General features: G+C 39.9%; 2 protein-coding genes across 2 annotated transcripts; both read left to right on the top strand.

The window, feature by feature from the left end:
- The first annotated feature begins 1,436 nt into the window (after positions 1-1,436).
- LOC145453759 (PRKCA-binding protein-like) lies at positions 1,437-4,076 on the top strand. Its single transcript, XM_080331749.1, has one exon. The coding sequence runs from the start codon at positions 1,540-1,542 to the stop codon at positions 2,692-2,694; it is 1,155 nt and encodes a 384-aa protein (XP_080187875.1). The 5' UTR covers positions 1,437-1,539; the 3' UTR covers positions 2,695-4,076.
- A 23-nt stretch (positions 4,077-4,099) lies between these two features.
- Positions 4,100-10,502, top strand: LOC145453760 (DNA/RNA-binding protein KIN17-like). The gene is made up of 9 exons (XM_080331750.1): positions 4,100-4,241; positions 4,300-4,464; positions 4,531-4,763; positions 5,321-5,466; positions 7,215-7,348; positions 7,410-7,546; positions 9,615-9,700; positions 9,765-9,865; positions 10,342-10,502. The coding sequence occupies exons 1-9, from the start codon at positions 4,122-4,124 to the stop codon at positions 10,411-10,413; spliced, it is 1,194 nt and encodes a 397-aa protein (XP_080187876.1). The 5' UTR covers positions 4,100-4,121; the 3' UTR covers positions 10,414-10,502.

Raw genomic sequence — 10,502 nt, 5'->3', positions numbered from 1 at the left:
CATCTGGACTGACGAAGGGGTTTATATTTATGAGTCAGATCAATGTACTGTACAGCAGTGTTGGGATGACTCGAGTCATGACTTGACTCGAGTCAGACTCGAGTCACCTTTTTCGTATGACTTGACTTGACTCGAGTCACTTTGCTAAAATGACTTGACTTGACTTGACTTGACGTATCAGAAATGCGGATTGACTCGTGACTCGGAGCAAAATTCACGAGTCAATTTCAAGTCATCAAGTAATCGGTGTCGATAAAAATCACTGTATCTGGCAAATGTTCGGATTGTTCGCGAAACGCTGTTGTAACCGTGAAAGCGACCAATCATTCAATGACTGTGCGTTTTATTGAGCCCCCATTGTTCTTTCACAAATAAATTGACCGCAAACGAAGTGATCGAAGCTTACAGCTTACGTTGTCGCAAACCAGTAGTAAAGTAATAAAATAGCAAAATGTATATTTCTGTTCACTGTTCTTATACCTTAAGCAAACCTCTTGTTTTAGTGAAATTCAATTCGAATATAGTTTATGTAGTCCTCAACCATTGGCACGGGCTCCAATTGTATCATGTCAATTTGTAGATGGGTAATGTATTTCATCTTATCAATTCGTTTCTCTATTCACTATTTTGTCTGCTGGTAAGGCTATGCAATTACTTACGCAGTTTAAAAGTTCTATCTACGTATATGTTATCGATACAGCACCTTGTTACGTGAATATTCAACTCTTTCCTTCATCGGTTCTGAATCAATGACCGCTCAATCTGTATTTCAGACAGCTAGCAAAATGCAATGACGTAATCATGACCCATACTTCGAAAAGGCATCTTGACTTGAATTGTGACTTGACTCGTGACTTGACTTGACTTGACTCGAGTCACCTTTAAAAATCGGGTGACTTGACTTGACTCGAGTCACCTTCGAAAATCGATTGACTCGACTTGACTCGAGTCAAAATGTGCAATGACTCGAAATGACTCGTGACTCGAAGGTAGTGACTTGATCCCAACACTGCTGTACAGTGTACACCTAATTAGACAGTAGGAATGGTTACATATATTCGACAAAATTGTAACTCCCATGTACAACTTAGCGGTAAGTTGGAGTGAGAACACCATTCCAGAGTTAGTTATCGGAGAGTTAAGTGTGAGTATAGATTACTAACCTCCGTAGGTTAGTAATCTATAGTGTGAGTGTATTTGGCACACCATCTGTAAGCCAGGATCCGAAGTCTGAGATAAAGCGGGCGATTGAAAATGGACACAGCCGCTGTTAGAAATTGTGCTTAGTAGTAATTTATTGTACATAGTGTGATTGAAGTATTGATATTGTCATAGCCTTTGTAAGGGCTATGATATTATATTAGATAACTATGGTGAAATACACTTCGCCACTAGATGGGATATTCAGTATCAATGATTAGGGATTTCGACAAATGTACATTTGTACGACTCCACAAAACTCGTTCCGTTGTTAGAGTTGGGGTTTTGGTTGCTTCCCTGACGTTGTTACCGCGCGGTATACGTCTCGCAGACTTCAGAATGGAGGATTGGGGTATAGAAGAAGATAAGATGGGTATGACCACAGTGTCCGGTAGCGTGACCCTCGTAAAGGATAAACAAAACCTCATAGGGATCAGCATCGGCGGTGGATCACCGCTATGTCCGTGTCTTTACATAGTTCAAGTTTTCGACAATACCCCAGCTTCAAAAGATGGTTCCCTTGCTGCCGGCGATGAAATCGTGTCCGTTAACGGCAAATCAGTGAAAGGAATGTCAAAAGTTCAACTCGCAAAAACCATACAAGGCACGAAGGGTGAAGTAAGGATCAATTTCAATAAATTACATGCGGATCCAAAACAAGGCAAAACACTGGATATAGTTCTGAAGAAGTTAAAGCACAGAATTGTAGAGCAGATGGACTCTAGCACAGCAGATGCTCTAGGACTGAGCCGGGCGATATTATGCAATGACGTTCTCATTAAAAGACTTCAAGAAATGGAACACACCGGAGCCGTATATCGTGGTTTGATGATTCACATCAAGAAACTTCTGAAATCATACTTCACCCTGTGTAAAACGCATAGAAAATTCGGCGATATTTTTGGCGAAATTTCCTGCCGCGATGGTTCGGAAAGTGGCAGTATCGCGTTCGGAAAATTCAGCAGTGCTCACCGCGGGTTTGAAAAATCAGGATTACAATTGATCACGACTTTGAAGCCCATGTTAGGTGATTTGAACACATATCTCAACAAAGCGATTCCTGACACAAAAATGACCATTAAGAAGTACGCCGACACCAAATTTGAGTATTTATCTTTCTGTCTGAAAGTGAAAGAAATGGATGACGAAGAATACAGCTATGCTGCTCTTCAGGAACCTCTGTACCGAGTTGAAACCGGTAATTACGAGTACCGCTTGGTCTTGAGATGTCGCCAAGACGCTCGCCGGCGTTTTGCTAAACTTCGTAAAGACGTGATGGAGAAATTGGAGCTTCTCGATAACAAACATGTTCAGGATATTGTGCATCAGCTTCAAAGATTCGTGGCTGCCATCTCAAAATACCACGACGACTGTCAAGAGGGGATGAAAGACGCGCAAGTTTTCCCGATCGAAGTGGATTTATCCAGTGCTACATTTGAATACGACAAAAAAGACAGATTTCATGACCCGGAGTATGAAGAATCGTTACCGTAGTGATATGTCGTGCATATAAATCGCCCTAATCTTCATTGGTGCTCATAATTTCTGAAAAATCGTACAATCCCATGCTCAAAACACTGGTAGTGTTTGAGTTAGAACTTGTTTACTGCCATAAGACATAGCTTAGTTTTGATGTGACTGTGCTATAATTTGGTATGAATTTATATATAATCATGTTGTAGGCCTATATATATGTGACGATGTCACGTTCTGTTAAAAAAAATTTCCTAATTTTACTAGCCACTTGATAAAATTGTGGGTTTGCCTAAAAAATTCAAACATTGCGGATAACCCCATGAAATTGATTGCATGAAAATCGATGCGTAACAAATTTTGCATAATTCCAACCCGTAGAAGCTAAGTTATCAAAGTTGAAAAGTTCTCATGTGAAAAAATAGTAGCTGATTTGTAAAGCTATAATAAACAATGATGTAATTTCCCACCATAAATACTATTATTTTAAAATTCTCTAATCGCAATGGTTCTACAGCTTAGAATTGAGCCAAATTTGTTATGCATCATATTCTTTTAGGCAACCTTGCAATTTGATCAAATAGCCAGTAGAATATGAAAAATGAAGTTATTTTTGAATAGTCACGTTTATGAATGTGCTATTCAATCCATGTTAGACCGGGTATTGAACACAATCCGGCTATCCAATCTACTCGAAGAAAATGAATGGTTGTCAAAGCAATCAAGTTTCTTGGAACACACATCCTATTGAAGTAGTCCAAAAACAAAATTACTTTGTTCTTAAACCGTATCTGCATCTATTTATGGTTACGCTTGAATATAGTCCAATCATTTACATCGTGTGTTTTAATCTTTGGTGCGTAGTTGAAATTTTTGCACTGTATGGTTTGCAACTGTCCCACTGCAGTAATTTATGCTGTTCATTTTCACAAGTTATTCTCAGAGACTATAGCCTATATGCCTGACCAAAGTATGTGTGGTGCAAATGCAATGGTTGAATCGAATGTAATGATGCAGTTCTGCGTTATCTCAAAGTACAGGATGTAATAATATGGGCATGCTGCAATACAATTTGGTTTTTATTATCGTTGGTGAAACAGTGTGAACTACTGTGTTACATATTTGCACGTGTCTCTAATATCTGTAGGGGCAGTAGTAGTGTCTGATGTTGATGAAAATATTTTTATTGATATTCATCCTTTAGCTTCCATCCAGCTCTTCTATACTATTCATTTGAAGCATGCTAATACGTTCAGATCTTACAATATGAACCTCCGCGACTGAAGCTTCAATCTGATATTCCTTAATGAGATTATATTATCATCTTGCTTGGATGAAGTGTACATATTGTTCCATTTAGAGATTACTGTTTGCTCCAATAATGTGATGTTCTTGTCTTTAGACCTATTATATTAGATAAAAAGCTCCTTTGAATACAAATCTGAAATATGGGAAAAGAAAAACCTGGATTCCTCACACCCAAAGCCATTGGTAATCGGATTAAATCAAAGGGTTTGCAGAAATTGCGATGGTACTGCCAAATGTGCCAGAAACAATGCCGTGACGAGGTATGTTGATTTGTTAATTGTAAATCTACAATTGTATATATTCATTTATGATTTTTAGAACGGCTTCAAATGCCACTGCATGTCCGAGTCTCATCAGAGGCAATTGCTTCTTGTGGGTCAAAAACCGGGCCAGTTCACTCACGCTTTCTCGGATGAATTCCTCAAAGATTTTCTGGATATTTTGAAACGACGCTTCAACGGGAGGCGCGTACACAACAATGTGGTATGTTATGATTCTCGTTTTCATAGCGAAAACTTATTTTCACTGTGATTTGTTGTATTTGTACAGGTCTACAATGAGTACATTGCGTTCAAAGAACATATTCACATGAACTCCACGCGGTGGGTGACGCTGACTGGGTTTACGAAGTGGCTCGGGCGGCAGGGCATTTGTAAGGTTGACGAGACAGAGAAGGGTTGGTTTATAGAATATATCGATCGGGACCCGGAAGTAATAAGGAGACAGAAGGAGCTCGAAAAGGCGAAGAAAAAAGAGAAAGATGATGACGAGAGACATGCCAAGTGAGTATTTTCTTCGCGCTAAACTTTTTGACGTAATATCAAATTTTTGATGAAAATCATAAATATGCTCATTCCTCACATGAATTTTTTTGGAAAAAGATGTGTTTTATGACTCAAGTATCATTGCAGGGTCATTGGTCATCCAGGCTACATGCTAGGCTACTGCCAGTGGCCGAGCCGTTCTAGGCATACGACTAAAAAATGTGTTACAAGCTTGCCTTACTGCGTGTTCCCATGTCGGTGCAATAGTGTCTTAATGTTAGTCAAAACAATGTGATATAATCACTGGTCACGAATAGATACATTGTGTAACAGTACCCAGCAAATCTTAAATAGCCAAAGTCATGACTGTGACTAGAGGTGATCTCATCTGTAACGATGTACTGCTCCTTTTCCGGAGTACTTAAGTATGATTTCCCTATTCCCTACTACTTACTCAAGTAGTGGTTATGATTTTAGACTGCTTCCACTTCTATGTAAGTTTCTACTTTTTTAGGCAAAACTAGACCTAAAACATTTCTTTCCTTGGAGATTTTGAGATCAACTTAATCTGCCAGGGCAATCGAGGAAATGGTGAAGAGAGGCAAGGAACGTGACATGGGTTCAGGCGAGGGAGAATCTGCCGGGTCGTCCAAAGAGATCGGACTCAGCAGAGACGACGAGGAAGAAAAGATCACCTTCGCGATGCAGAACCCATCTATCGGTAAATCGACTGCTAACTCTCTCATTTTTGCAATGGCATTGTAGCAGTTTCCTACTTCATAACCAAAATTTAACGTGATTCTAGCTCGGGCAAGGTCCAGCAGCGGCAGCACCAACCTTCTCATACCAGTAGTAGCCTATTGTTTTTCATTTAGTACTCTTGAGTAGTCGGAGTAAACCGACTGTAATTGTTTATAAATATGTGCACAAATTTGCTCTTTCCCTATATAAATCTGTAACTTTTACTTCGGCATCGAAAATTGTGGAAATCTATTGCGAACGGGCTATAGCTATCATGAATATTCACTCGAGACTTTGACTCTGATACAAATTATTCGCTCGATGATTTGTTTCCTCAGAGGAGTGCCATGGCTTATAATATGATTTGAATTCTGCTTGCTACGAGAGCGCCTAAACGGTTAGTTCGTGATGAACCACACAATTGTGTTTCTTCCATATGTGCATGAACGGATCCTGGATTTAGTTTCGTAGATCCCATAGTGTTTTACTGGGATTTGGGATATTCCAATCAGAGACAAAATCCTCTATTTGTCAACCGAGCAAATCATAGTATACGTTTTGAAAATGCGGCTGAATGAAATACGATTACATAACATAGGGGGGCGGGAGGCTGGATATAGTAGTGTTATCAAAGGCGAGTCACACAGGCCAGAAGCATCTTACTGGCAGAAGTCGGTACACACAAATCTTATAACAGAACAAATACAATATACATACCGTAATTTTCCGAATATAGTGCGCCCCCATATATAATACGCACCCTTAAAATGGCGTGTAAATTCTGGGAAAAAGCCTGTACCCATATATAGTACGCACCCTGCATTCGCAGTACATGAATAGTAGTGTTTAAGTACACGATGTTGTTCTGTTTTGCGATGTCACTGTCGCACAATCATGACATAACCATCGCTAATCATAACACAATTAACGGCATTGTCTCTAAACAAGAGTAGATAGTAGCCAAAGCCTGCGAGGCCAGCGACGCGATAGTTCAGGTTAGCGACACACATCTTGCGCACGAGGCCTATTACAATTACAGATTGCTCAGGCCAATGGTTATGTCGGGCGCACCAGTCCTGTTGGAGATGCGACTGATTACGCAAGCGATTATATCTTGCGCACATGGCCTCTTGTGTATTCGATTGTTAAGGCCAGTTGTTGTCGCGATAAATCAGCAAGGATTGCCCCGGACGCTTGTAGCAATCAGCGACCTAATTTCGCTTTTCGCTAGCCTACGAACGGCTAACTAACTCAGCAGGCGCTGTGTAGACGACTCTCGTTAATTGGCCACACGCTTTTCGTTAATTGGCAACACGCTTCTCTATTTGGCAGCGCGTTACACTCTATAATACGAATTACGGGACACGATGGCTAGAGGTGATACGCGATTGGAAACAAACATGGCGAAAGGTGTGATTCCAAGTTTTTGACCGAGGGAAATTTTTTTCAAGGCTTGCTGTACCCATGTATAATACGCACCCCCCTATTTTAAGGCAAAAAATCGGTAAAATATTGCGCATTATACATGGAAAATTACGGTAAATAAGATAATACTCTGGATTGCGTGCAAATAAACCTAATTTGAATTTATCTGGAGTCTGTGAGCGTTTTCGTGTGGATAATGATCAGACTGTCTGAAAGATACACTTGAAGTAGCGATTTGTTTTGAGCGGGCAGTTGCAATACCAGACACGATTGCCGGCAGATGAGAATACTTTTTTGTTTCAGGCGCAAAAAAGACACAGCCCATCCAGCCGCAAAGCTTGCAACAGAAGCTCTCCAAGGCCCAGCCCAACGCCCTCAATCATTATCACAAGTTGAACAAAAAGCGAAAGAAAACAGCCCTGGAGGAAATCATGGACGTACGGATTTGTGACTTGTTTGTTTTCGATCGTTTTCATATCACAACTTTGCGATTTTCAGGAGGAAGAGAAGAAACGGAAGGTCGTCAAAAAAGTCGATTACTGGGTGACGCCGGGAATCGTGGTGAAGGTAATGACCAAGCGTCTCGGCGATAAATACCATAAAAAGAAAGGCGTTATCATGGATGTGCAAGACAAGTAAGTACAGAATAGCCTACCGTATTGCAAAATATTCAAATTTAAATATCAAGGTCAGAGAATTGTATCAGTTCAAGCAGTCGCTCTTCTAATTACGAGTGTAATTTGCCTACTTAATCGGTGATGTTCCGAGACTAATTGTACTTCTACTTTAGAGTTTTTGGCAAAAAATTACTTCTTGTGTGGTAAAAAGTGATTTTGGTTTTCATCGATTTTCCCGGTGAAATTGTCATCTGACTGTAACTGATGTATATATTTCGAAAATTGCACTTATCTGCATTGTCGTTAGTCATCTCCTGTTACCGCAGAGATGCATCTTGCGATTTCAAAAGCGGCTCACCGGGGCCTATGATACGTAGGCCCCGGGCTCACCTTAGAATTACCACCAAGCTTGCAACCAAATCTACTTTTTTAATACTGCGTAGTAGTTTTAGCCAGAGGTGGTCTAAGTAGTCAAGAAAGCTACTCAAGTAGAAGTAGTGACGCAAAAGTCTACGCAAGTACAAGTAGAAGTACTTCTTTCAAAGGCAACCTCAAACTGCTTGAAGTAGAAGTAGAATTGACTCTCCTTAAATCAACTCAAGTAAGTAAGTAGTTTTGAAAACGGTCGTAATTCGTTTGCATGGACTGTCAAAGCTGCAAATGAGCTATGCGGAAGGTGTCGGTAGTTTGATTCGTATTGCTGCATCCCAGGAGAGGAGGTATCAATTTTCGACAGAACAAGCATTCGTCTGCATCATGGGATGCAAATTATAGTGTTGATACGAAAATGTGATACTAACCCTTTGTTTACTCGAACACCCCATTTTAGAAAATATCATGACATAGCGGTCTACCTATAGATAACTGAGGTAAACCTTAGTTATCTATAGTCTACCCCGTATTATAAGGCCCCTAATTTAGGCGAAGAGCAATACGGTGAAGTTGTATCGGATACGGTTTCAACACTTGTGCGCAATTAGTATAGGCCTATGTTAATAAAAACTATGGTGGATCGTAAAATTACCATATAGCGTAGCTTGATTTTCAGAAAATAGAGGCATTGCTATACTTCCTTTTATACTTCAACATGTATGTTATGCAGATAAAAGAACTGAAAGCAATTAAAACTCAAAGTATGATTCTCGGAATTGAAAGAGAAATACAAATACCACGTTTAAAAAGCGGAAAATATATTTAACGTCTTTTGTCCAGAAAGTATCAAAGGTGGTCGGTTAAACAGATGTAACTTTCAAAAAGGCCGGAGTTCACTTTTCCAGATTAGCACACGTCACGGGCTGCTAGATTACGATATGATAGGTAATTGCCAGACTGCGAAACGGTAGTTCCAAGCGTTTTGGTGTGGTGGGCCATATTTACTGTGATGAAATATTTGACAATGCCGTATGAGCGAACCCACGCAATTCGGTACCTAAATTATATTCACCGATACTTTCGCAGAAACATAATTGTCACTCCATAACCACTGCGCGCGAAGCGCAACAAAAGTTCTGGGCTTTACTTGACTTTTACTAATATTAAATGTTGCTACTCTGTGAAAACAGCAACGAAATTCCTCAGGCTATCATTCTTATTAGAGGATTAAACTACTTCTACTTGACAAACTGAAAATAGCAAAAATTAAGTAAGTAGATCACAAAACTTTACTAAGCAGAAGTAGCGAAAATCTGATCTACTCCAAGTAAGTACCAGAAGTAGAGGAAAACTACTTGAGTACTTCGAAAAAGTAGAAGTACTTCATTAGTGACCACCTAGAAAATCACTACTTTATGCCACTACTTCTAGTCTAGTGTCAATGCATACTAATATGACAAATTCTGCTAAACTGCCTTTTGGTAGCATATATATCTGATTAGTACGTCCTAGTGAACACATTTAACATTTAGTGTTCAGTCCGAAATGACTATTATATTAGTGATTTCAAGCCTGCCACGCGTTTCAGTGTCGGCAGATTTTTTTCTTATAGTTGATTAGTATTTTCAAATTTCTAATCTTGCTCGAGACACTTATTATTTGTGTAAATATGGACATGCAGCAGGGCGTCAATGAATGCTCGCCTGTTGTTTAGGTACACTGCAATCATAAAGATGTTGGACTTTTCGGCAAGAATCAAGGTCGATCAAATGCATTTAGAGACGGTGCTGCCTGGAATCGGTAAGTTGGCGTGACAGATTTGCGAGAGGCTTTGTCATGTGTGCTATTTCCGATCTCCATTCAGGTAAGACGGTGCAGGTTTTGAACGGAGCATACAGAGGATCTGTTGCTACGCTGGAAAGTGTTTCTGTGGAAAAGTTTTGTGCTACCATCAAGATATCAGAGGTAGGTTCGTGGAAGTTGTTAACTGTCCAATGCGTCAATGTCTTCCCTGCAATAAACTGCTTTGCAATGTAGATCAATACTCCTTGTAATATTTCAACTCTTGGTTAAATCCAGTAGGAGTTCACGGTATAGACCCTACAACAGGGAACTATAGTCTGCACTTACACCCAAACTGAAGTGTTGTAAATCCGCACAAAGGCTCATTTTTCATCTATAATTCCATATTTGATGTCCTGGGCCTACCAGGTCGCAGTACCTTCCCACAGCAGTGGTGTAGGGCCTAAGTTGGTCTGAAATAATTGTATTGGGGTCTTGCACATTGTACAATAACCATCGATTTAATTCAATTTAGTTCATTTTTAAAGCAGTTAATAGTGATCAATGCGCAAAACCCTTGGATCTCACGAGTGCGCTACTGGCTACCTTCTGAATTTGATTGATGGTGGGATGTGGGAATAATTTGATCATATTTACAGGGCCCATTGACAGGAAGAATTGTCGAAGGAGTGCCATACGACGATATCTGCAAAAAGCACGATTTCAGTTGACGGAAGCTTTTTTCTCTGCGCGCATTCTTATAACTTTTACTGTACAGTAGCTTGATCTTTCTTTCCAATTACAAAGATGTCTCTTTTGA

This window comes from Botryllus schlosseri, chromosome 13, assembly GCF_051294905.1.
Source record: "Botryllus schlosseri isolate E-star chromosome 13, Bs_hap1, whole genome shotgun sequence".
NCBI lineage: Eukaryota > Metazoa > Chordata > Ascidiacea > Stolidobranchia > Styelidae > Botryllus > Botryllus schlosseri.
The sequence above is the reverse complement of the archived record's forward strand: the minus strand, read 5'-3'. Positions and strand labels throughout refer to the sequence as shown.

Excerpts from the sequence above, each read along its gene's own strand:
- LOC145453760 (XM_080331750.1), top strand. The coding sequence starts at position 4,122 with ATGGGAAAAGAAAAACCTGGATTCCTCACACCCAAAGCCATTGGTAAT. Across the intron at positions 4,764-5,320 it reads GATGACGAGAGACATGCCAA|GGCAATCGAGGAAATGGTGA; the intron begins GTGAGTATTTTC and ends TTAATCTGCCAG. Across the intron at positions 5,467-7,214 it reads GATGCAGAACCCATCTATCG|GCGCAAAAAAGACACAGCCC; the intron begins GTAAATCGACTG and ends TTTTTGTTTCAG.
- LOC145453759 (XM_080331749.1), top strand. The coding sequence starts at position 1,540 with ATGGAGGATTGGGGTATAGAAGAAGATAAGATGGGTATGACCACAGTG.